Here is a 27,442-nt window from a genome sequence, read left to right as displayed (position 1 = left end):
GTAAATGTTTGAATATGTAACAAGCTCAATGCTAACCGAGATAGATGATGGACCAAGACTGATGCAAAACCTAACTTTTATGATGTCTCTGAAAATTGCTCATAGAATTATGTCTTGTTTCATACTTTGATTTTGTCCTACTCTTGCATCTAGTTAAGGATATTTCATTTAAAGCACTGGATTCATGACACAGATATTTGTGTATTTGATCCCAGCTATAGTCTGAAGATGCAGATGCATAGTTAGAACAGGAATACCATAAAACCTGAACTGAAGTGTTCTTTAGGTCAATATACAGCATGTATGAATGTGGTGTTCACCGAGATTCAATATATATAGTACATAATATATCTATTTTGTTCAAAATAATGGTTTGATTATCATGTTTCTAAACTCAGTGTTTATGCATGTGTGGTCACACAAATCAAAATTTCATTAAAATTGTTGACATTTCTCTGAGTGATTTTTTCCATGGCTTCTTCAGCAACAATGTTGAAAAGTAAGAATAGTTGATGCATCAATGTGTAACTATAATGACAGTGGATGTATAAAAACAGGGCATATTTATATTTTGGACTCTTAGGGTATATTTTTTCTAAATAATTTCAAATATTTTGACCCATGTTTCCATCAGATTTAGGAGAGCTTCAGTCATGTGGCTCTACAATTGTCAATTGAAGCAACTGGTCAACTTCCCCAATAGCAGTGAGTGAGCAAAACTTGTGATGCCTTGCTGGCAAAACTGATGCAGCAAACAAAGGACTCAGTTTTGGTACAGCTGAGAAAAGAATAATCTGAAGAGATGCTTCTCAGGTCAACTCAATCGTACATGTTCTCCATACCTGTGAAAACAAAGCATCGCCTGATAACCTCAAGTTTTACCTTCTCTGTCTCCTACAATGGGGTTAATTTTCAGTGCTCAGAGCGATGACAACAATTGACAAATACCAGTACAACATAACATTCTTATACTGGGGATTGAAATCGGTAATAATTGTATGAAATGACTGTTGCCAAGGGACCTCAGTTTTGTCACTTGTTTTCAAATGGCTTAAAAAATGTTTCAACGACACCATGACAAACAATCTTATAGAGATCTATAACAAAAGGACCACAAAATCTCAAAATCATTTCATTCAATTTCCTTGTAGGAAAATTTTTATTTATTTACAATATGTCACTCATGAATTTTCAAATGAAAATTGGAAAGATTGTAGTAAAGACTGGAGACACTGGCAATCCAGCATCTCCAAGACACAGTAGCTACATACACACAGTAGAGTTTGTACAGACACTTAGGTACCCTAATCTCCGGCCTCCTCATCTCCCACACACCAGCCAGCTACCCTCAGCAGGGGTGGGGGCAGAGAAGGGAGAGGGAAGGAACAGCAGATGCACTTTTCCTAATGGCAGGAAGAGAGCATGTTTTTCACTGGTTGTGGTACAAGGACAAGTTAAGTAGTTGATATTTCATGCTGGAAACTGTACATAGTCCAACTGGACATAAAATACCAATTTCGAAGAATACGTTAACGGTCATCACGTGGTCATTCAATCACATACAACATTCACTGGACACACTGGCAGTTTGCCTATCGTGTCGCATCACTCTCTCTTCCAGCCAGTTAAAAAACATACATCTAAACAAACTAGCAAGCTATAAAACTAACTACAGCATAGAGAGCTGAGCCATAATGAAATCAAGACACAGGACAGAGTGGTTCTTATGAAACTAACTATACAAATAAAGTTTCATACATATTCATGGTACACAAGTAGAAATGTTTCAAGTCCATGGGCAATGAAAGTCCAATGAGATTAACTTATGACTAACTAGGCTGATTTTATCTGCAGGTGATATAAATTCTCTTTATATAATAAAACATACATCTTCTTTATGAAAACATGACACATTTGTTCTGCAAAAATGAAAAACATGACAAAATACAATGATGACCAATCTCTATAAAGTTATAATTATGATACATAAATTATCTGTTGCATGGGTTTTATGTTTGGGTTTCAGTCTTTTCTGTCTCTGTACACAACACATTTAACTGCCGGTCATCCGGCCAGCCCACTACTACAATGTCTCCACGTAGCGTGAAAGCTGGTCTTGTGGTGGAAGCGGAGACACATCCGATTCCGCTTGGCTCAGTCCCAAGTCTGAAGGATTAGCAGGGCTTTGTAACTGGGATATTGTAGCATGAGTTGATGACAGCTGAGGAAGCATGACTTGGTCAGAGTTCATTTGATTAGGATCGGATGGTACAGGTGGGCCACCTACCCCTGGGTGAGGGGAGTGAATGGGAGGTATGTGATGAGGTGATTGTTGTGGCTGGCACGGGGAGGGGATGGGCTGTTGACGGGGTGAGGGGGTAGGTTGTGGAGATCGGACACTTTGTGGAAGCTGTGCAGCGGAAGCCGGGGGTGATCGCACCTGTTGCATAAGGTGCTGTGGCGAAGGGTTTGTCTGCGCCAGAAGCTGATTTGGACTCATGGGCTGTCCACTACTTGCAGCCTGCATGTGCTGCTTCATCTGTTGTACCTGCATCATCTGTTGTTGCTGTTGGAACTGGTGCTGCAACGAATTATCATTCTGGTATGCCTGTTGGGGCGGGAAGTTCATTCGCTGCCTTTGTGGGAAGGATTGCATTGGTTGTTGGAACTGGTTCATCTGTTGATGGTGTTGCTGTTGCTGTTGTTGTTGCTGTTGTTGTTGTTGCTGCTGCTGCTGTTGTTGTTGCTGCTGCTGCTGGTGCTGATGACGCATCTGCTGCAGCATGCGGAACTGTTGCGGGGTGATCGGTGATGGCTGTGGCTGTTGTTGAGGTGGCATGGTTTGCATATTGGACATGTTTTGCATCTGCTGCTGCTGAATTTGCTGCTGCTGCTGTTGCTGTTGTTGTTGGTGTTGCTGCTGCTGCTGTTGCATGCGTTGTTCCTTTAACTTCAGCACAGATGCCATTAACACTGGGTTCTGTTTAAGCATAGCTAGCACTTTCTGTTCTGTGTGTGGAGTTGTCTGATTTTTGAGAGCATGCAGCAACTGATGAACAGCAGCTGAAGTGATGGTGCTGGATTGTTGTGGTCTCTGCTGTTGAGGTGCTGCCATGCCAGGATTCATCACAGGAGATGGCTGTGGTTGATGGGGCATAGGCATTCTCATATTCGGCATAGGCATGTGTTGCTGTGGTGGGGGTTGCTGCGGCTGCTGCTGTGGCTGCGGCTGAGGGGCCTGTTGATACTGCTGGGGCCACTGCTGGGTTGGGCGTTGTTGGACCATCTGTGGATTTGGTTGAGTTGGTTGCTGCATAGGTGGCTTGGGCTGCATCTTCGGAGGCTGCATGGCTTGTTGCATGGCTGCAGGCTTTCCACTCAAAATGGCTGTACGTTGTAATTCGGCAGCCTTCTGAGCTTTGAGTGCAGCTTGCAAGGCCCCTTGTGGCGGGGCAGCTGGAGGTTTTCCACCATTACCAAATGCTGACTGTTGAGGTGAGGCTGCTGGTGGAATAGGAGCTGGTAAGGCTGGCACTGTTCCTCCACCTGTACTGACAGTTGCAGTACCTGCTCCTGAAGCAGTAGAAGCACCCACACTATTGGCGTTGCTTGTAGTAGCAGTCATTATGGCCATTCTACGCCGCAGCATCTGCGCTTGTTGAAGTCTCTGTTGCAGCTGCTGCTGGCGGAGTTTATGCTTAAGCTGCTGACAGAAGGGCACCTGACACTTATTCTCATCACAATGTTTGGCATGGTAACAACACAATGCAATCAACTGTTTGCAGATGGGACAACCACCATTTGTCTTTCTCCTGCAGCTCTTAGTGTGAGCGACAACACGCTTCATCTTATTGCAACTATGCAGTCTACAGTTAGCGTCCCTGCACTGACAAGCGTGCACCAATGAGTGAATACACCTTTGTATAGATTGACGGCGAGATTCCTGAGGATTGTCCTGTTTGTCACCAGAATATGAGCCATCATCAAGATCCAGACCCAATTTATCCATTTTATGGTGGTGGCCATCCTTCTTGTAGCAGTTTATACAGAGATCATAGTCCTGGAAAAGAGTTAGACAGGATTTTAGAACATAAATTGTAGCTTATATGCTGTATGTATTTTGACAGAGAGAAGAGATCTGTACTAAAGATCAAGATACCTTGAGCACTATATATTTGTGATTTGAACCACAACCTTCAAGCCACTAATTTTGGCGGTTCCTGTATGGATGGCTTGTTGAAATGAAAGGGGAAGTTTGCCTTGCACTTCATCACTAAATAGCTACTGGTTACAAAAAGAGAAAGTTAGCCAAAAGATAACGGCTTATTGCTATGTGCACAGTATGAAAATAATGATCAGTAGTAACATTAGTCTAACTAAATGTGGGTAAACAAAACAGGTGCTTGAACAGTATTTTAGTCAATATCAAGATTTGACAGCTTTATGTACAAGAAAGTGGAGTGAAATGCATCCTACTACATCACAGCTTTGGTGAAACCCATGTGCACAGCTGTCAACACATACAAGAGAAAATAAGTACATGGGAGGATATCATTACCCCAAAATGTTTTTTGTGTCTATTGTGCCATGTACAAACTAATTTTAAATTGTTTGTTTGGTCGATGCCACACTCAGCAATATTTCAGCTATAATATGGCAGTCTGTAAATAATCAAGTCTGGACTAAACAATCCATATATGCAATTGGTATGCAATGTCTTGTTAAATTAACAAACATGGGATTATTTACCCACATTAAAGAACACATTCTATACTTACATCACAAACTTGGCAGTGATATCTTGTTTCCACATGCGTCTTACAGTTGTTGCAAGTGTACACAAAACTGTCTCTTCCCTGATTATGCAATTCATAAAGCAATGCCATCGTGGACAGCTTTGCTCGTCTCAATGAGGAGAACTCATAATGTTTTTCTCTTGCCATTGTCAAAAAGGAATCTCGCCCGTCCATTAATTCACAACTGATGTTCGGGTCATGATCCACAATGGGTGGAAGTTCATGGTTTGCTTGTGGTCTTAACCGAATCACAAAGAACACCTGAAAAAAGAAAGAAAACATGCGTCTTCAGTAATCAATGACTAAAGAAATAGCTATCAAAGTCACGGTGAGTAAGAGAGTGTGGTGTTTCACCCCTTTTAGCAATATTCCAGCAATATCAAGGTGGAGAACACAAGAAATAGTCTTTAAACATTGTATCCATGTCAGGAATCAACCCAGGTCTTTGCTGTGATGAGCGAACGCATTAACCACTTGGCTACCCTACACAGAAAGTCACAGAAACAATGCCATAAAGATTATATTCCAAACGTTGACAATGAGAACCTGAAGGTACACTGTTTAACTACAACCAATCTAAACAGGTCGGTTGTTTAGATTGCAAACAACAATATACATCAGCCAAATGAGTGAGCAAATGGACATTTACACAATCGTATCCATACTACATACATAACATTTCAGACATTTTACAGATTGATCAGGTCAGGGCCAAACAAAAAGTATAGATCCACACTAGCATTGTTTGACATGTCATTGGAGATCAGGTCTTCTCACTGATGTAAATTCTTTTATTGTACCAAAAGTCTAAGGTTCTGATTCTCGACTCACCTCTTTATGCTTTTCCATGGTAGCATACAGCTTGGCAGTGAGATCATTTCCACCATGGGGAAGATTAGTCTTCTTGTTGTTTTTCCTGTTGCTACTTTTACTTTTGTTGGCTTTCTTATTTCGACCTTTCTTCTCTCCCTTCTTTTTGTCAGCATCGTTCTACAACACAATCAGTATGTCACAGGATCTGCAATCATTGGATTACTAAACCAAAAGTTGGCACTTAACATGACATAACATGGCCATGACTCTGTACAATAACCTTAAACACATCACCAGCAACCAAAGACTGAAAACATGCATCCCTTTGGGGCATTCAGTTTTTTTAACAACAAGCTACAAATATGTATGAAAAGCCTTCAGAAAAAAGGTGTCATCAGAACCGAGCAGGGGGTCTGTATGACACACAAGAAGTGATTCATAGCTTACTGGAAACTAGAAACAAACTGCAATATGCACCATAATCCATATTTGATAACCTTGTCCTAATTTTGAACGCATCACAAGTCGTATTCCACAACAACAGTGTAAACATCCATACCAATGTTGACAGTTGTTTACTGACAGAGGTTGGTTTTCATTGGTCAATCCAAATATGGCACACATTATGGGACCATTTCAAAGATTTTTATAAGCAGAACGTCTTGAATTACAAGGATATACATTCATGTCAATACTTACCAACATCATTATTAATCGATATAACATGCAAAGCAAGATAATAATGTCAACCATACATTTTTCCAGTGGACAGGTCGACTAGTCGTTTCAGCCCTACAAGGATTTCTTGTCACTAATTCTCACATTTTGAACTTTGTATTTGGAAAGTGTTGTGTTTGAACCCTGTAAATGAATTCTACGTACCACATCTCCAACTTCATCTATGACTTCCTGGCTCTCAGCCTCGGCAGCAGCTGCCTCCGCCTCCTCACGCTTCCTCTTCTCCTCCTCCTCCTGGTCCAGCTCTTTGATGCTTTCCTCCAGCACATTGGGCCAGAAGTCCCCCTCAAAGTATGGCAACTCCTTGGAACTTGTCAAATTGTTCTCAATTGCATCCTTCAAGATATCCTGCAACAAAATCATCAGCATAAAATAAGGTTTCAAATTCAAAGATCTCTTCAGTAACCATACAACTAAAAACTAATTCTTGATCTTCGACATCCTATTATTCCTTGAATATGACAATTCTTAAATAAACTCAAAATCTTTTCAATGTAGGCGATGATAAAAAACATGGGTAGCAATCAAAACAGTTGCTTATATCTAAAGAGATATACCTGGCACATATTCCACATACCTTTGATTTATAAAAAGAAATCATCTGAAATACAAGTGTAAAGGATAAGAAGGAAAAGAATGTGTATTATCACCTTGTAATCTGTGACACATCGCTCAATGATAGCTTTGTCTAGCATCTTCTTGTACCACTCCTGCAATCTCTTTGGTTTGGGTATTTTCTGTTCCGGAGGGTGACAATGGAAGATGTAGTCATCACCTTCACTTGGAGGACAAGCCCAGATGTGTGCCATGGTGTAGCCAAGCTGCTTAGCATATTCCAAATAGCCAATCAGAATCTCATGGTACACAGCAGTTCGCAAGGCCCGGGGGCGAAAGAAGTGAACACTGTCCAAGTATGATATGTATACCCTCCTGAAACACACACATAAATAATACCTTTACTTGAAGTTCACTTTAACAAGCATCTACTGCAAAAGAAGAAGCTTTCATACTACTGATTGGTAGTATCGTTCCAATTTAGCAATATTTCAGTTTCAAAACAAGAAAGCGATCATGAAATCTGTGAACAATTTTATTCCAATGAATATTAAAACAAGATAAAAAGTAAGCAATGCTCACAAACACCCCAAACTTTGACTCCAACATATTTCTAAGTTCAAACATGAAAAGAAGAAATATTTCTCAGAAAATGCGCTTATCGAAATCAAACTTTACACTGTACCTACCTATAGGTATAGAAACCGCCCTTTTAGGTCAGGGTATAATGAAATTTACTACAAGTATAAAAACAAGTCTTAATGTATGGTCTCAAGGTCTCTTGTTGCAATGTTTCCTAGTAGATGTGGTTGTGTTCTGGGTACAGTTAAATACACACCATCTTTTTTCCACTTTATTTTCTGTTACACGTAGGATATTTATTTTTACATTAATGATTTATTATTAAGACATCCTCCATTGCTCTTACATAACAATGATCAGTTATGTTATGTTAAACATTTACCAACACTAATGCCTCCTTAGACCAAGTCCAAGGGAAATAATCCTTTTTCTAAATTGTTGTGTCCCTTTGCTCGTTTATTTTGAGGGGTTATGATTTTAGTCCTGTTTGATCTGAAAAAGATCTCAACAGCGGTCGTGAACAAACTACGCCACTAACCTTGTGTTGGGCATTGGACAGTCTGATCCATACTCTTGCACATGCATGCCAAAGAAGCACACATCTGTCCCATCTATTTCCTCAAAAGCAAACATTGCTTTAGATCGATAGTGAAAGCCATCTGGTACTTCACCACCAAATCTGTGAAAAGATAATGCAACCGCTTTGTTAGAATTTACCCAACAAAGGAACAACAAGTCAATTGGGTAATACTTTTTTAAATATTCCAATGATAACAGATACGACAATTGTATGCAATGTGTTAAATTAATTCTTGATCAAACAAAGCACCAATTTATAAACTTTTATGTATTGTTTTTGTAGCTTACCTTTTCTTCATTCCATGCTTGATTTCCGTCAGCTTGTCTGAACTTGATAGCACTCTAATAGATACCTCTCCAGCACCACAATCTTTCTTCCTCAAGAAATTATTTACACGATTCTCTAAATAGGTTCCTAACTTTGTACTTGGAAGTCCTGCAATTGTGAATTACAATAAATGACATCAGGCATTAAAACAAACATGTACAGAAATTTAAGGCCATTACAAATTGACTCTAAAGACCTCCCTCCCCCACATGTTCCAGCAGCAGAAGAGCATGTAGGATGTTATCACAAAATCAACAATAACACTAACATAACACAGTAGATAGAGCAATCTGTGGCAAAACATATGAATCTTCTAGCCCTTAACTTTTAACAATAGGACTTCTGCACTGGGCTTATTTTTAACATATGGACTATTAAGTTACAATTATTGTCACTTAATGTAGCTGGAATACTGCCAAAAGTGAAGCTTAACAACAACTAGAAGTAATGAATTTCTTTATAACTTTGACTGTGCCACTATTTGCAGAATGTAACACAATGGCTGATGCAATCTTGGAAGCTTGTACATTGGGTGTAACAGGTTTTACTTTAGAGCCATTATCCACAATGATTTAAGAAGTGTGTACCAATGGAAAAATAAACGTAATCATGTTATATTGTCGGCTAATGATAATACATGGACTAACTGCTTTGCAGACAAAATATATTCATCACAGACAAAAAACAGTAAGCCTTGAGAATATCAGTGCAGTCGTCAACTTAAGCCACTGGACATTCTAGTATGTCTTTTGGGGAAAAAAAGCTTAGCCATAATGACAATCCAAAATCATAACTAAAATACTCTGAAAAACAAAGAAACTCAAATATCCTGTAGTCAAAAGCCACAAACTGAGAGAACAGTGAGTGAGTGAGTATGGGTTATATGCCGCTTTTAGCAATATTCCAGCAATATCACGGCAGGGGACACCAGAAATGGGCTTCACACATTGTGCGCATGTTGGGAATCAAACCCAGGTCTTCGGCGTGACAAGCGAACGCTTTAACCACTAGCCTACCCGACCGCCCCCTGTGAGAGAATTGTAGTCTGGAATGAACTGCATGGGCTTTCTGTTAGGTAATCCTTGACACATTCGATTGTTAAAAGTCTGGCTTGCTTGTAACAGTAATAGAAGACATTATTTGCAACACAAATAACACAAATTGGAACACAGATCCACATTTGGGTCTTACCATGTTGACCTAGTGTAAAGAGAAATATCACAAACTCTTGCAATACTATGAATAAACACACCAGTAAATGAAGTCCACAAAATGAATGTTTACATTGATAACAATAATTTGAATACCAACTCACGTTTTGCACAATACTTGTTCTCTTTCCTCTTCACACCTTTGGCCTTCAAACAATTATCACAGGTATACCTGAAAATGGCAAAAACATAGATAGTGAACAAATACTTGGTATCAATACTGAACAACTGAATTAACACAAAAACATTTGACTTGGTATCAATACTGAACAACTGAATTAACACAAAAACATTTGATGCAAGCAAATTTCACAAGTAGGTGCCACCCAAAGTGCTTTTAAAATTAAGATTATGAAGAAATAATGTCTGGCGATTGCATATGATTTAACATTGTCGCTGATCAATAATTCTGTTGAAAAAATTTAAAATGCACAAACTATATTCAACTAACCAAAATTTGTATTTTCTGCACATTAGATGTTTTACAAAGTGATAAGAGATTTTATCAATTTCAGAAGAAACCTATTACTTAATACAATCTTGTATGATGCTTAAAATAACACACATTCAATTGGAGACATGAAAATATGATTTCAGACAAAAAAATAAGAAAAATATTTGTACCATCAAACTTCAGTTATGAACACATTGTGTACTATTTACCCCCACAACAATCTATATCATACACATTCTCCAATTCAATCTTTTCTAATATTTGCAGGAACAGCTTGTTCCTTTTGCTCATAAAATCCTTCATATAATGAAAACATATTCATGTCGCATATGGATACCTACCCTTGCGGCCAAATTTGCTCAAACCACAGACAACAAATTTGATGAAGTTTTCTTCCACAGTCTAAGCATTCTATGAATCTGAAAAGAAATAAACAAATAAAAACATTATTCATGTTGTAAAACAACCTATTAAGTTCAAAACACATTTGTATTAAAACCATGACTATGTATTTATCTCTCTTTTTTTCAGGAAGCTAAGGTTGGCGACTTGAACAGCTCAACTTATGGAACGAGGTGACTGAGGGTGAAACAATACATCGGTGCATCCAGAGATTTCCATCATATGTTACTTTTTAGTATCGATACAAGATGAAAAACTTGCTGAAATAAATAAAGATAAAATGAAAAAAAGTCTTGGTTCTCAGGCATTGCCTGCATCATCAGAAAGTCCACCTCATGTTTCACTTTTATTTCCATTTTCCAAAAAAGAATTTAAATCCTAATACGATCCAATACAGCATAGTTACTTCCCTTTACATGCACACTGCTTTAATGCGCATCTCGTGTTATGGTCATGGGGGTAATAGGAGTTTGTATGCTTGTGAATATAGGGAGGCCCATTCCCAATCCCCGACTGATGGTACACAACGTTTATTTGGTTACATAATACTTTCAACAAGTGGGGGAAAAAACAAAAACTAACACCTCCGCACTATATTTTCAAAAGTCATTGCCTGAGAACCAATTCTTTTACGTTTTTAAGCCTAACTTACAACTCATTTAATGATACCCCAGCGTTATTGTCAGTCAAATATCGCAAGACGTGTTGTAATAAGCATTTCAAGTTCTCTACACTGCAAATTGTGTTTACAATTGCCTTTCTTTTTGGCAAATTTTCGAAAATATTTATTGTCATGAAGTCTCTAATGCGATTTGTCATAAATATGTGTATCATGACCTATGAATTGTGATCTTGCTGAATAGTTTCCTCCCTAAAGGAAGACAAAAAGAGTTTTCCTGAACAGAATCTCAAACAGCTAACAATCTGAGATGTGACAACTGCATTTGGCAATTTACGGACAACTATAGCTTATTTGCATATTACAGGAAAGGAATGAACACAGAAAATGTGGCACATCTTGTTTAAAGACATGCATAAGACAATCAATTTTTTTTAGCTGGTTTACTGGTCCACTGATGATCTAAAATCAAAAAGACTTTTCTAATTTTGTATTAATACTGTCAACACTAATGGTATAACAATAGAAATAACAAAATAAGTTGACATGAAATATCCTTCAAATAAGTTTGTGTTAAAGAGGTCTTTTTTGCAAAAAAGCAAAGTGTTTACAGCAAAGTTTAAGTGATGTAGACCAATTACAGCTACGACCCTTCAACATGACATGTTCAGTTGTGCAATATTTTAGGTGGAAAAATTACAACATTCACATGCCTTGTGAGTGCAAATTTCGTAAATCAACCCCAAAAATATATTAATCGCCTAACAACTTAAAGACTTATCACATTTTCAAGGCAAATAACATTTGAGATCACATGATTTGACAAATTGTAAAACATTTCAAACAACTTACGGCTCATAATCTAGTTGATCATTCTTTAACCGATCAAACTTCTCCTTTTTGATTCTCCTGCAAACAAAAAGGTCACAAAAAATGTCAGTACTGTTCATCATAAAGATATAAATAACAGTTACATAGCACAAAGCATATATGTCACTGCATCAATCTTCACATTTCTGAATGAGCAAATACCAAGGAGAGCAATCCACAAAATTTGAGGTGAGGTGAGGTGAGGTGAAATTGGGTTTAACGTCGCGTCCAAGATTATTGCACTTATATAGCGACGTACATGCGTGTGTGTGTTTGTGTGTGCTTGTACTAGACCAGACTGATGCCGATTTATAGTGCGAGCCCACTGAGATACCATGCCGCAGTTTAACATGAATACCCCACGCAGACACAGTATACTGACTCCGAGCCGACCAGTCCTTGCTTTAACCCCTTAATGCCAAGCGCCAGACAGGGTAACAACAAGTACCATCTTTTAAAGCCTTTTGGTATGACGCAGTCGGGGATCGAGCCCCGGACCTTCCGCTCTCCGGGCGGACGCTCTACCACTAGACCACGGAGGCAGTCCCACAAAATATGTAAAAGAGTAACCATAACGATATGACACAGGTAAATCAAGAATAAGAATTCATATCAACTTACGTGAGAGGCTGTGTTGGGTCATCAGCCAGTTCCACCTCATCAGCTTGGATTTCTTGGAAGCACTTCTCACAGTACACGTATCTGTCAGAAATAGTTCCAGGTTTTAGTCTGCTATGGGCCCCAATACAGAAGGGACACAGCAAAACAGGCAGGGCATGGCAGGACATTGGTATTTGTGATGGACACCAACACCACAATGACAGCAGGGCAGCGGCAGCAGCAGATAAATAAGCAGGGGGAGGAAATAAAAAGATGAGCATGAACAGGGGTGGTAGGAAACCAAGTGAAGCAAATCATGAGATGTGAGAATGCAATTATGTGTCTTACTCTTACTAGTGCATCAGGATTATACTGGGTTACTAGGTTTACTAGCTATGGGAATTACTAAATTCTAGCTAAAGGCAATAATGATCAAGACAAAGTTAAAAGCCTATGAAAGAATTGGTTACATAAGATTCTATAAAGACAATCCACGGAACACTGGCATCCTCCTTAATTAGTTATTTTACACTAATATGTCTGTATCTAAGTGACTATTAGTTCAATGTTACAATATATGTACATTTGAAATTTAAAAAAAAATATAGCAATGCAGGGTATCAGATCAGGTATTTTTCTGGGACACTGACCGAATTGCAGATTTCCCACAAAATTTGATGACACACTAAAATGTCATATCAAAAGTTGGTAAAATCATGAAAATGTCCAGCACATTGCAACACCAAACTTATTCTTCGTCATTTTAAAGTCAAAATATATTTTACATAAAAATACAAATAGTCAAATTTCTTTATGTTCAATGAAGTTTGTTTTTTAAGGACCCCCCACATTCATTTAAACCCAAATCTATGTACATGATTGAATGATTGATGAGAGATCATTTAAGAAGGCTGAGAGAGTTGAAGTGAATGCAAGGCTTTCAACTACTTGGTGATAAACAGTGATTAAAGGAAGATGCAGTGTATACAGTGGATTGCTAATATATGTGCACATGCCAATTTGTTGTAATATTGAGTGAAAAACTGACACTTTATAATTATTAAGAAAAAGTATGAAACTCATTTACCAAGAAGTTACAACTTAGTTATTTCATAAAATCATCCAAAACAATATTTATTTGTCACTTGAGACTGATGAAAATAAGAATTGTCAGTTACAAATAAATTGTGTAAAATAGTAATGTTCAAGCATAAAGCACAGGCATATATAGATATATATATGATATAGATATGTATATATACTTTGTGACAAACAAGCATGGAACATGTCAAGACAAAACATAACAACTAACAATATCTGAAGTGTAATCATAGAAAGTTAGAGTCTTTATGAATTCAGATAACACTTAGATCAACATTTATATTGTTCCAAAATTCATTTTAGTAACTTTAATCAGCCTTTATAGGAAACTGCAGTGACTAACTGACCTGTTTTGGTAGCTGTAGTACATGGCATCTCGGGGGATTGTACACAGCTGCTTGCCATAGCAACACAAAACTTGTGGGCTGAAGACGTACTTCCTACCACAGCAATAGCCGAGTGATTGCATCACACCATCTATCTCGTTCTCAAATACTTCAGAAAGCTGCAAGAATAAAGTTTGATAACATATATCAGAGATTATCATCTTCAAATGAAAAACACTTTAAAAATGACATTGGAAATTCATAAAACCTCTTCACAATAAAATAAATTCTTTGTCTTGCTAGGATGTTGTTACCAAAAATAAAATCCTTCATATAACTTACCTTTGAACAGTATTTGTAGACTCGCGATGTCTTCCTATTGTACAGCCAGGCATTGTCAAACATTAGCCATACATCATCCACATATTCCCAGGGGTCCTGGTATTGACCAGTGTCCAGTTTCCGCTTGATAGTTGATAGGTCCATGGGTTTCTTCACAATTTCAAAGTAATCCTGGCAAAAGCAAATTAGTATCTTACATGCTTGACCTTGTAGTTATGCTTTAACTTCATATATCTATCCAGGAAATTTCTCCCGCCCCAAACACACTTAAAGTTAGCCGGAATCCATATGATTGAGTGAATATTGTAATGGCAATAAAAGTGACAACAAAATACACAGAAAATTCATCCCTGTTAATGCGACCTCTGAATTGACAACTCACTGGTATCTGAAGCATGATGGGATCAACAGGCTGGCGGAAGGGCAGTGATTCAGGATCAACACGATACAACTTCTCTAGTGTAGGCATCAAAGCTTGCCGCAACTCATCAGGTTTAAATACTGAAACAACACAAAATCAGTTTCCATAATTTGATTAAATTCCTCTTGTGATAAAAAGAAACCATGAATTTATTCATAGTACTGAAGTGTTACAGATATGTTCAATTTCTAGGACATCGACTGTTTTTGTCATCCAAAACTTTAATATAGATAACAATCACTGTAGATTACAAGTGTGATAAATAAATACATTTCTGGATGATGTCCTTAAAAAACACAAAAATTAAGTTAAGTTTAATTTTACCTTTCTTCCTTGGTTTCTGAGCAGCAGCAGCCGCAGCTCCTATAGGTACAGACGACTGGATACTGGTAGAAGATGAGTCACCTGAGCTGGCCTTACTATCCTCTGTGTTGTTGCTGGCTTCAGCATTACTATCAGTTGGTTCTTGCTTAGGGGTAGAGTTCTCAGGCACTGAACCAGACACAGAACCTGCCTCATCCTTAACAGGAATTGAACCCTGTGAATCCTCTGTGTCCATCTTTTCCACACTAGGCATGCACTTGCCTTTCCCGGATCCCTTTCCGGATCCCTTCCCTGATCCTTTCCCAAAGCCTTTCCCTCCTCCTACACTGTTCACACTGTCCAATGAAGGTTCAGATTTTAGTTCTGTTTTGACCTCTTTCTTAATTTCAGATTTAATGTCTTCCAGGCTTGTGCTTGTACTGAGAGGCTGAGTATTAGATGTTGGTGTCACATGACTGGTGCTCATTGGTGACATGGCATTTGATGTTGATGAATCACTGGCCAAAAGGATAGCCAGTTGCTGGCTAGCCTCTGGTACTTCTTGCTTTACCACCACTTCTGGATTCATCTGAGATTGGTCTCCTTGTAAGGACATTGTTGACGGCTTCCCTTTCATTGTACTGTTTGTCTTCAAATAGAGAATAATAACATAAGAAAATATGTACAGAGCATGGGGCAGCTAGCATTCCTTTGGACAATTTTTCTGACTGTTACTTGAAGAGAATTTCTATCTAATGTGTCTGTCTGTATAGTTAAAGAGCTATCAAAATTATACCACAGAATTCGAAACTTTGTATTTCTCTGACAGGTACACACTATTATAAACAGAGTAAAAAATCAAACACAGAAAAAACAAATCCTAAAAATCCCTAAATAGCAAAAGGTACCAGTTGACAACATGGTCTTTGTGTGTGCAGTTTCAAGAAACAGTACCTATTAGTTATAATGATATGGTCTGGACAAACACACCACTATGAACAGAGTCAACGTCTAACTTGTTACCATGGAAACGGCAAAATAAAAATTTGAAAAATTTTTAAGTAGCAAAAGGCACAACTTCAGCCATTGGTTAGTACATGTACCAGGTATTGATGAAAAGTCTTTCACAGTTTTCATATTGAGCTCCGGAAACGACACCTACCCCCACCCTTTGTGACAAAGTCTAAATTGTTTTCATGGAAATCGAGAAAATAAAAATACCCCAAATCCACAAATAGCAAAAGGCACCACTTCAGGATCTGTTTGATACATATGCCAATTTTTGTAAACAAATAATGAATATTTTTCGAGTTTTCCACCCCCTTAAGAGACCAAGTCCAATTTGTTTCCACGGAAATCAAGAAAAATTCAATAGCCAAAAATCTGCAAATAGCAAAAGGCATCACTGCAGGACCTGTTTGATACATATGCCAATTCTGTTTAAAAAATTGAACCTTTTTCGGAAACGAAATGATTATGGACAGACAGATGAGGCATGGACTTTATCCCCCTGTATTATATGCCAGGGGCAGAAAAAGGCTATTAAATGCAATCAAATGCAGTTAGAATGGCATATAACATGCCCAATTGTAATCCTTGAGCAGTATACACCCAATTATAACCCTTGACCAGTACTCATTCATGTCGTTTATCTCACAGACATATGCACTGCTGAGGACACTAATGAGATCTACCATCCTGAAAATTTTTATGTATCTGTTTCTTGGACTAGAAAAAGGTCTGATGATAATTGTGTTAACATGACAATGAGAAAAGCTGAGATGGTATTCTATGTTTCCGTGGTTTAAATGTCCAAGTACTTTTAATTCCTATGTGTAGTCAGTTCCAATACAGAGTTTTGACATTGAAAAAAGTTCAAGAACAATAACATAATTAATGCCACAAGTTGTCAACAACATAAGGATTGTCAATATTGGCACATCCATAGCTACAAGTGAAACTGATATGGCATCAAAAGTCCACACATACCAAAAGACAGTTCCACAAATTGTACTTACAGGTTGAGTTAACTGTTGTTGCTGCAGCTGCTGCTTCAGCTGTGACTGCTGCTGTTGTTGTTGTTGCTGCTGCTGTTGTTGTTGTTGTTGTTGTTGTTGTTGTTGCTGCTGCTGCTGTTGTTGTTGTTGTTGCTGTTGCTGAGTGTGTGTCTGATTTTGTTCTGTTAGTTGGTTCTGAAGTTGGGACTGTGGTGTCGATGTCTGGTGATTGGTCTGCAGCTGTTGCTGCTGCACTGGGGTAGGTTGCGGTGGCGGTTGTTGTTGCTGTTGTTGTTGTTGCTGTTGCTGTTGTTGCTGCTGCTGCTGCTGAATTTGATGCAGTTGCTGTGGGGATGGCTGTGGACGTGCCATATGCGGGGGAGTTTGCTGTTGAGGAGGCAGACCCATCTGTTGTGATGTTTGGGTTGGTGGGACCATGTGCATTCCTTGGAGGCCAGCTTGATTCTGGTTCTGAGCTTGAGCCTGCAAAGACATTGGCGGTAGTTGTTGTGATGACATTGCCTGGTTCTGACTAGGCTGTTGCTGCTGTTGTTGTTGTTGTTGTTGTTGTTGCTGCTGCTGTTGTTGGCCTTGAGCACGTTGTTTCATAACCTCCTGGAATTGTCGCTGAGACTCTTGCAGGGCAGCATTCATAGTCATCTGGCCAATAGAACTGGACTGGGCATTTATCTAAAGGACACAAAGGAAGTCACTGTCAGTCTCAACCCTCACACATTCAATAATAAGTAGTACACATGACAGTCAATCTTTGTTAAGGCAGACAAAATAAGGTTACAATAACATACCTGATTTGGGGGAGGAGTTGTTCTCTGTACCATGGGCATTCGAGCCATGTTGGGCATCTGGGGCAGCTGAGGGACCTGCGGGACCTGAGGGACCTGAGGGACCTGGGGCACTTGGGACATGAAACTGTCGGTGGCATTCAGGGCTGCTTGAATTTGACTTGTATTTCCAGCAGCTCCATCTAAAAGACAAATTGCCATCATTTGGTTATGGAATTTTAGCATGACACAAACTTTTCAACAGCCATGGAATGTAACTGCAAACTTTTCAAATGTAAGCAAAGACATGTAGCATTTTATATACTCACTTTGTGTCGTTGGTGGTCTGATTTGTCCTGCAGCCATTGGTCCCCCTGGGGGTGCACTTTGACGCATTCTGTTCATTCTCTTCTCTTCCAGCTCCTTCTGTATCTTGTATATTTTCTCAGCAAGAAGGTGATAATATTCCTCCTGCAGAAGTTAGTCATATATACTCCTTAAATGTTTAGACTCAGTCACTTGCTTAGCACAAATGTTACAGCAACAAAATGTAAAAGTAATTTGTAAAGATAGGGATTGCATTCACTCAGGGTTTGCTAAATGCATTTTAGTAGACACACTGTTAAAATGATCATCTCAAGAACATACAAGGCAAAGGCACTGCAGCAGTTACAAAACTTGTGCTAACAATAGCCTTCTATATTACATCAGATGATTACAACAAAGTCATAACATGATGGACAAGATCCTACCAGAGTTCACAAACTTATATTCTATGAGTATTTATTTTTAAGTTGAAATTACATCAATCATATATCAGAGTGGTAATATTGTTCTGAACTAGTATTCCACCAATGGACAAAACACCACCTAAACATGGGAAGAACAAATTTTATAAAGCTTCCAAGCAAAATTACACAGTAATTGACATACCCGACTATTTGCCGTCTCATACATGTCTCCCTCCACCTTCCTGGCATATGCGACTAGATTCTTCATTCGACTGTCTTTAAGTGCAGCAGGATCAGGGGTTGGGAAAATGGCTTGAACCCTGGACAAAACCAACAGCCTGTGATTAATCTCTAAAATGAACTAAAAGCAATCCATTACATCTGCAATTTGTCATGCACACCTAACAACTAATTATTTGACTTTTAAATTTCTTTAGAAACTGCAAAGACTAACACTCACAATTTGTGTACAAGATGATTGCGTAGATCCTGTGTGACATGCTGATGCCACTCTTTTGTCATGCGACTGTTCTGTGCAATGTTTCCTAGTCCTTCAGTTGAGTTGGGAGGTGGCATTCCTTGGGCTAAACTGGGCTGGGCAGCCATTAATTGCTGTAGAGCACTGCTCTGTGTTGGTGGAGCACTCATGCCACCTTCAAATACAAAGAAACTCATTAATGCATTGTTTCAAGTGTTAAGATAAAAATAATGAAAACGTGAATAATATACATAGAATCAGTAACCAGGGATAAATGAAAAATCCAAAATAAGATCTGTAGCATACAAAAAAAGAAGAAAAACCATTGCAAATAAGAGTGATCTTTACACATCAGCAGACGGAAAAAAATCACATTTTCTGTACCATGCTTAGACTTTCACTAAAACACAATTTCTATTTTTAGTGGTACTTTAATTCATTTAACTGTTAAGTTTGGGATCACATAGAAGATTGACAGTTTACCTGGCTGCATGCCTGATGGTACTTGTGGGTGAGATATTTGGGGTGTTGTTGTGGTAGCTGGTTTGTTGTAGCGCAATCCAAGGGCATCATAGGCCCTCTTCATGGCATCAGATGTTACGTCAGCACTTGCGTTGCTAGTCTGGGGTAAAGAGGCAGTGTTCTGAGGCAGGCCACCTGCTGCAGTCAGTCCCAAAACTAGAATAAGAGAAAAACGTGTCACATCAGTAAAACACATTGTGAAAATATGGATAACAAAATAACCCCCCAAAAACCTTATCAAAGCACCTACAACTGATAAACATAAGGTGACCAATCCCCACAATAGCATAGGCACTACTTCAGCCCATGGTTAAATACATTACCATGTTTGACAAATCTTTCATGGTTTCAAGTAATGCTACGGAAACAAAATATGGACTGACCAGGTGATGACTGCATCCCCCTGCATTATGTGCCGGGGCATAAAATCAATACAATGCATACTCCCACAAAAGCATTGTTATGAAACCCTCAACAGTGAAAACAATCACAGCATGAATTGACTCAAAATTACGGATCATTCGAACTTGTTTCTATTTGATAAGAAATGAATGTGGTGATTGCTAATGAAACTGACCATACACATAATATTTCCAGGTCCCTGCATGATAATGATGATAGCAATATCCCCCGAAAAAGTATTACCTGTTGCAGCAGTGTTTCTACGATCAGACGCATGCTTCAAAGGTAAACACACAGGGCAGTCACTTCGCGTACAGTTCTTCCAGTGAGTGATTATCTGTCTGGATGATGCACAGTGTGCAACTGAAAGAAAACAAGACAACAGATGTACAAAGAACAGGAAATATTGGTTATGGATATGTTGGTCTTAACATACTTTGGACTGAGTATACAATGTTTTGTCATCAATTCCTTTGAAGGCTAAATCACTGGTTCTTGGCATTGGCTGGATGATAAAATTAGAATTTATGAAATCGGACATGCAATGTACAAACAAGATAAATGTGGAAATTATGACAGTGCATACTATGCAGTCCACATGAAATAAATTATAGTGTAAAATGACAAGCAATGATCATGTCAATGCATAGGAACATATTTACTAGATTCTTTAGGCCAGCATCCCAACATTTACATAACAGTCTTAGAGCCAGAATTGAAACTGAACTCAGAAAGGCAGGAAACGAGGAACTACACTTGCTTACTGATCCTCATATGAGTACACCACAAACTACCAGAAACACCCTGACTGCTTACCTTGACATGCCTTTCCAGCACTGCATGTTGTCATATGATTGAGAACATTTTTCATTGTTCTGCAATAAGGGAGACTACAAGCTTGTTCTCCATTGGCCATCTCTCGTCGCTGACACTTGTGGGCATGTAGAAGTAGCACTAGCTGCTGTTGTATCAGCTTACTCTTATCAGGATCTGCTGTTGGCTGTCGACCTGCTCCTGGTTGGCCAGGTTGTCCAGGCTGAGTGACACAAACAAAATGTATATAGTATGTCACCACTTTTAGCTGACAGAAAATAAACGAAATTTTAAATTAATGTCTTTGGTTTCAGATATTACAATTTAATAGAATATAATTGTTTTTTTTATCTGTGCAGACAGCATATCTTGTGTGAGAACTTAGGAAGCTATGCATATGTTACACTGAAAAAAAGGCTGTTTAGTATCTTCTACAAGACAAGCTCAACAGTGTATAAGCATATTCTATATTCAACAGCAGTCACAGTATTATTGAGGCATTAAATGAAAACTATAACTAGCATGTGCTCAATCATACAAGTAATTGAAAGATTACAATGTATTACTGCATTTATATATCTTCAAGCATGAACAAAGTGCAACCATTTAAGCTGAGAGCTTTACGTCAAATTCTCCTGCATGATTATGTTATCAATTTGGTTTGGATCAGCATGGTCAGTTGGCTACACATTAATCCCCTTAAACATATTTATTTCCCAAACAAGTCTAAGACAGTAGGTTGCACTTTGTTTAATAAGCACAGTATTGTCAATGTGTTTTATGATGAAACTGTAAAACAATGATGGTGAGTGTGATACTTACATTGTTGATAGCATTGGCAGGCATGTTTATAGGGGGTGAAGCCATAGGCAGAGTAGTTGTCATTGCATTTGAGAGTGGTGCATTGAAGGTAGTTGATGATGGATGACCGGGGGCGGAGGAGAAGTTGAAGGAACCACCACCGCCACCACCAGGTGGGACAGACTGTCAGCACAACAAAAACAAACTAAGTTTCTACCTGCCTTCTACAAGAGTCGGGTACTAAATAGCATTAGGCTGGTGAACTAGACTAATTTTGTGATGATCTTTCTGTGGTTTTAGGCTATAGTAATTTACAGGAGGAACAGTAATGCAAATTAATCTGAAATAGCCCACTAGCCAAATCAGTTTGTCTAATGTTCAAGCAATCCTTAGGGGTAGTAAAATGCCAGGCTTTTTAAGTGGACATGCTCACTATTCAAGCTATCAAACATTTCTGGTTAATATGTTGTGTCTGATTGTAACAATGACCGCCATCTTTGATTTCGAACACTACCATGATCAACTTTTATTCATTTAAGTATGGACATATTGCTGACAGGCAAAATTGGATAAATTCAGGAAAACATATCCAGGCTATGCCAGATAGCAGAACCATCTGGTGATTGTTCCTCCCACATCAATGATGCATTTACAATATTACAATAATGGGTTTCAATTCACAAAGATATTATCAAATGTAGGGCAGCAGTCATATCATTTGGAGATTATGCAGCAAGGTCTAGGGTAACACTGAAAGTTGTAAGCGATGTTCAAACAAGCTTTTCTTCAGATATTTTTTTATTTCAAGCTTTCTCTCATTCAATTTTATTTGTTTATAATTTTTAAATCATGTACATATAACTTTCATAAGTTACAGAAGGTGTTAAGATCTACTTGTTTTAAGTGCAGCTAGTTCATTTACTTAGGAAATAAATATATGGTCGCTATATGGCTGAAATAATAGCGACGCAAAGTTAAATTTTAACTCACTCACTTTAGAAATACTTTTATCATCGTAAAAGGATTCTTCACTACCAATAATATTCCTCACAAACCTTTTAACAACCATGTTCAAAATATAATGGATTCCTTGCATTTAGTTATGTCACCGTATTTCAAACTAGGTACCCACAAACTTTGTAACTCGTATTATTAATGTTTATGATAAGGAACCGTTACTTTCATACTTAATTTCTGAACAAATTGTATCATTATTTTCCATGACTTTACTACCAGTAATATCTGTGGGAGTTCCGAAAATGTGCATGGTCACTGAACCAAAAGAAGTTGGTAAACAGTAATTCCTAATCAATTGTCAAAAGCCAAAAACTACAAACCTTTGTAAGATGGAAGAGAAGTATGATTTCTAGAGTGTGGTGGGAATATCATTGAGTGAATAAGAAACCAATGATCACAGAATTCATAAACAATAGCATCAGGATTGAAAACTGATAAATGTCAGCATGTTTCTCATTATCTGACTTGCAACATCCATGTACACAGTACCAATATTGCAATGTGGGTCAGTGAATGAGGGACTAGGAATATGAACACCACTTAGAATTCTTGCAAGTTATTGATTTTTCATCACGATAATTATATGAAATCTTGCTCAGTCAACCAATGACAGTTTAGTGCTTTATTAGTGAATACTGCATTGTGTTGTAGTATGGGAACAGCATAGTTTCTGATGGTACTGTAAAAGATTTTTAACAGATTCTTTCTATGATGGAATTTCAGGGATTTGTTAAATCTTGTAGTATTCACCTCACAACTATTTTGATATGCCCCTATGAAATCTGTAACAGTATGATTTGTTTCAGTAGACCTAGTTAATATATATTGGGAGTTCTTGAAATTATTTTACCAGGGACCAACCAAAAATATATTTTTGGGCATCATGGTTACAGGAAGGACACCTGACCATTCATGTTTTCTCTTTACATTGGTACTCTGTAGTCAATGACATATCATTTTATCATTGAAGACCTGTATTTTTTATATCATTATCAAAGGTTAATGGCCTTGGTGAGTCAGTTAATGAGATTATCATACTTGTAAAGAAGCCATTACGTATTGCACCACATAAAATAATCATCAATTAGTATGATTAACAAGTTGTCAAGACAGTATTAAGACACTTTGATGGCATTGCATATGTTAAAACAACTTTCAATTATATCCTAGAATCAAAGATTCCTGACGGGAAGAACATCTAGGTTATTCATACATGGCCTTCTTCGATAAGTATGATGTTATTTCAAATAGCTTTACTCAACATAAGATGGATCTACTTGAAGTAGATATTTCATCTGAAAGTTGCTCGGTCGTATTGAAGCCTTGGTATATGTGGTAGCCTGTGCCAAAGACTTTCGAGTCCACTAGCCTGAACAAGACCCCTTGCACCATTTTAGTCAGATTTTAGTCTTGTGTGGACCATTGTAAGTTGAGCTTACTAGAACAGAATTTTACTCAGGATTTGGACTAGTGGCAAAAGACGCCTATCTATTTAGTGTTTTTATGCTGTGCATTTATCAAGTTCAATATAAGACAGGACTTATGACTAATGTATTGTTTGAATAAATAAATTGGTCGCAAAAGACCATATTCTTTTCCATGTGCTTTGAAAGCCAACATTAACTGCACATAAAACAAGGACTTTAATGAATCACTAACAGACCAAAAACATACCACTTTTTCTATCATGCAAAATAATTTGTTTACCTCGCCCTCTGAAGGTAAGTATGTTCCACCTTTATCATCAGTGTTCTTGCATTAAAATTCTCCTTTTAAACTCAGTTTCCATAATTGTGAACTTAACCTTACTGCTTATTGACAAAGTTACAAGCCTCGCATATCGTTTATTCTAGCTTTCAAGAGGTTTTTCACTTATGCTTAAACACATTGTGGAACTAAATGTAGTGAGATACTACTGGGTTTTAGGGCGATTTGTGATTAGAAACCCAAGAAAAATACAGAAAAGCTTACTGACTGGTGCACACACTGATATCAAAAATGAAAAGAGCAATGGCAGATTATATACTAAAGTGCAAAGACAGAGTGGTCCTCACTATAAGAGGCCAGATAATAAATAGTGTGCATCCTGTGAAGGATATGACAAGAAACAGGATTCATAAATGACTGAATGGTTCTACTGGTTCCATCCAACTACAAAAGATTATCTATTACTAAGCCTCATCTACGTGAATACTGAAGTGAGCTGATATAGTGCAAAGCAGAATCTCAAACAAATGTGTTACATACCTTGACCAACTGCTGCTGAGCTTGAGAGGAACCAAGCCCTGGGTGCCCCATGTTCTGGTGACCAGGCAACTGAGACATGTTCAAAGACGTCCCCATCACATTCCCAGGGCCCTGTTGCATGGATATTGCATTGGCATTACCAATACTGCTAGATGGTATATTTCTAGCTTGTCCCATACCACTTGTCGAGTAGTGTGGTCCATTCATCAGCTGATTTGGATTATGTTGACTCATGTTAACATTACTGACAGATAGAAGCTGAGAGGTCATTGGCTTCACTGTTCCCATGTTGGTCCCTCCTGCACTGGACACAAGAGAAAACCCACTATTTTGCAAATTAGAGTCTGACATACTCATCATGTTCTGTGGATTCATTGGCCCACCTTTACCAACTGCACCATGAACTGGGGACATATTGTTTGTATGGGGACTCTTCACTGCGTTCACATTGGCATTAGCCATAGTTCCAACACCAGGACTTCGGCCTGCATTTTGATTCTGCGGACTTGCAGCAATACTGTTAATAATAGAGGAGACACTTGGTTGTGGGGTTGGGGTAGTAGAACTTGACAGGAGTTGGGAAAGTTGATTTTGTGAAGTGGTCTCTAAACTTGGAGTATCAAGAGTACCAGGGTTATTATTATCACTTGTAGCAACCAGTTCATCTGGGAGTGCACTGGCAATATTCAGCAAGTTATCCAAGGTAAATTCTGAAAGATAAAACATGTAATATATTACATGTATAAAAATGATCTAATGCTGAACATTTCTTGAACATTTCTTTTGCTTCAGAATATAAATCTAAAATTTTATTACAAAGGCTTACTGTACACACCAGGAAAGCTATATAAAAATAATAAAAATAATAAAAAAAACTCCTTGACCATAGCAAATGTATCCTTCAGTTGAGCAGAATAATTATATTTCCATGTTCATAGGTTGCCAGTACATGGTCATCTTTTAGGAGAGAAAAAAGGAGAGCTGTTCGCTTGGACACCAAACAAAACCAAAACACCTGATGTTTCAGAGGTGGTTTCATACCACATACACTCAAAACAAATCAGATACTAACATAGTTTGATATTTGTAATTAGTCACTGCTCCACTGTCAGCAGTAGAAACAGGATACTCCTTACAATGATAAGTATAGAGTCATCTTCAGAAAAAAATGCATGTTCCACTTGTCCATGCAAACCAGTGTTCAGTTTTTCTCTAGCTGTACTGTGCCTGTTTCTGAGCTTGCATTACTACATCATTGACCAAGGGAAAGATAACTATAACAATGTAAGTTCTACTTCCTAGTTTACCCTTTTGCTTGACAAAGTTGTTATAAAATTAAAAATGATCCTCAGCAAGAGTAGTATTCATAGGATGAAGTCTGATCAAAAGAATAATTCACAGCCACCATTGTACCTAACAAGGAACTAACACACGTGAAGTCTACCATAACCACCTCGTAGAGCTGCTAACTGTATATTTATTTATTTATTCACAAAGCATCTAGGCACAATGTGTGAATGAAATTGGTGAAGACAGTTCCGGGCCCCAAGATTATACGTGGAATCAAATATCAAACAACATAAATGATAACCCACGAGACGTTTGCAATACCGATTTGAAATAATCCCGGTAAACGTTCACTGACGTCGGAAAGCATGCATCTAGTGCAAATCATTTCCACACATGAATACGACAAGAAACTGGCTGGAAAATATATCCTGCACTTTGATTTTGAAAAGAAACGCGGAGTTCTTCGTGGAACTCAATCTGTCAAAAACGATGCCTTAGCCTACTGTGGCTATGTAGAAAATTAATGCTAACTAGGACGGACTTGCAAATTCTCTACATAACCATTTTAAGTCGACAAAGAGGAAGGAAATGCATACAGCAACAAAGCAAGAATTTTACGAAACAGTCGGCGCTCTTACCTGAGCTAAAATTTTCCCCGCACCGAGCTAAAAATGCAATTTTACACGATGCACGGGGGCCGACTGTCAACATGAAAATTAACAACATTTTACGCATAAAATTATCGCATTGAACAGTTGCGCATATCCCTATTCCATACTTTAATTTCGTAACAAGTAGTAGTGTTCCGTTATTTTTGCAACAAATGCAACATACCTCCACTGTCACTGGGCGTGAGTGTCGGCGAGGCAATCTTCTGTCGCTTGGCCGCTGGGGGCCCATCCACAAGCTGGTCAGCCATGTTTTTGGAGGTAGCTTCCAAAAATTAGCGGAACAGCACGACTTCTTCCGATTCTTTGGAGAGTTTAAGCCTCAGTTAGGCTTCATTATAATACAAAATGTCTTCCAGTCTTTAATTCTTCCCATATCTTTGATAGATATCCAAATAACACTCATCAGGAATTCCCGATAACCGTGTTACTCCATGATTGTGAGCACAAAGCCGCGAACGATTCAACTTTTCGCTTCAAAAACCCGGCGAAGTTACCTTACGGACAGCCATTCTTGATCTTAAAGCCTCCCTTAGAATCCTAAAGACCTCCTCAAAGGATAAAAGTCGAACAAAATTCCTCCAAAAAGAAGATTTTTTGATGGAAATCTGTCGATTTTTCCGATCAGGAACACCTAAGATGGCGGCTGTTGAT

The 27,442-nt window shown here is 38.3% G+C and overlaps 1 protein-coding gene across 5 annotated transcripts; it reads right to left on the bottom strand.

Moving 5' to 3' along the window:
- Positions 1-1,140: 1,140 nt before the first annotated feature.
- On the bottom strand, positions 1,141-27,442 carry LOC139450661 (CREB-binding protein-like). Of its 5 annotated transcripts, none has more exons than XM_071232456.1 (26): positions 26,955-27,442; positions 24,831-25,540; positions 21,588-21,749; positions 20,769-20,988; positions 20,196-20,315; positions 19,512-19,706; positions 19,011-19,203; positions 18,753-18,888; positions 18,149-18,290; positions 17,844-18,022; positions 17,059-17,727; positions 15,062-15,689; positions 14,699-14,817; positions 14,317-14,487; positions 13,996-14,153; positions 12,569-12,679; positions 11,930-11,986; positions 10,398-10,475; positions 9,707-9,774; positions 8,352-8,499; positions 8,023-8,163; positions 6,998-7,277; positions 6,492-6,695; positions 5,628-5,786; positions 4,779-5,057; positions 1,141-4,060 (listed from the first exon to the last, which is right to left on the bottom strand). In XM_071232456.1, exons 1-26 carry the CDS (start codon positions 27,037-27,039, stop codon positions 2,084-2,086), a joined length of 7,389 nt encoding a protein of 2,462 aa, XP_071088557.1. In that variant the 5' UTR covers positions 27,040-27,442; the 3' UTR covers positions 1,141-2,083. The 5 variants fall into 5 exon arrangements, with proteins under 5 accessions (XP_071088557.1, XP_071088559.1, XP_071088558.1 ...); XM_071232458.1 differs by having other exon boundaries at positions 12,569-12,649; XM_071232457.1 differs by having other exon boundaries at positions 18,753-18,870.

This window comes from Haliotis cracherodii, unplaced genomic scaffold (genome assembly GCF_022045235.1).
Source record: "Haliotis cracherodii isolate W230 unplaced genomic scaffold, xgHalCrac1.p SCAF_8, whole genome shotgun sequence".
Classification (NCBI taxonomy): Eukaryota; Metazoa; Mollusca; class Gastropoda; order Lepetellida; family Haliotidae; genus Haliotis; species Haliotis cracherodii.
The sequence above is the reverse complement of the archived record's forward strand: the minus strand, read 5'-3'. Positions and strand labels throughout refer to the sequence as shown.

Bases quoted from the DNA above. Each gene is read 5' to 3' on its own strand.
- LOC139450661 (XM_071232456.1), bottom strand. From the start codon at position 27,039: ATGGCTGACCAGCTTGTGGATGGGCCCCCAGCGGCCAAGCGACAGAAG. The intron at 17,728-17,843 runs GTATGTTATTGT...TGTGTCCTTTAG, and splicing joins CAACTCCTCCCCCAAATCAG to ATAAATGCCCAGTCCAGTTC. The intron at 11,987-12,568 runs GTAAGTTGATAT...TTTTGTTTGCAG, and splicing joins GACCCAACACAGCCTCTCAC to GAGAATCAAAAAGGAGAAGT.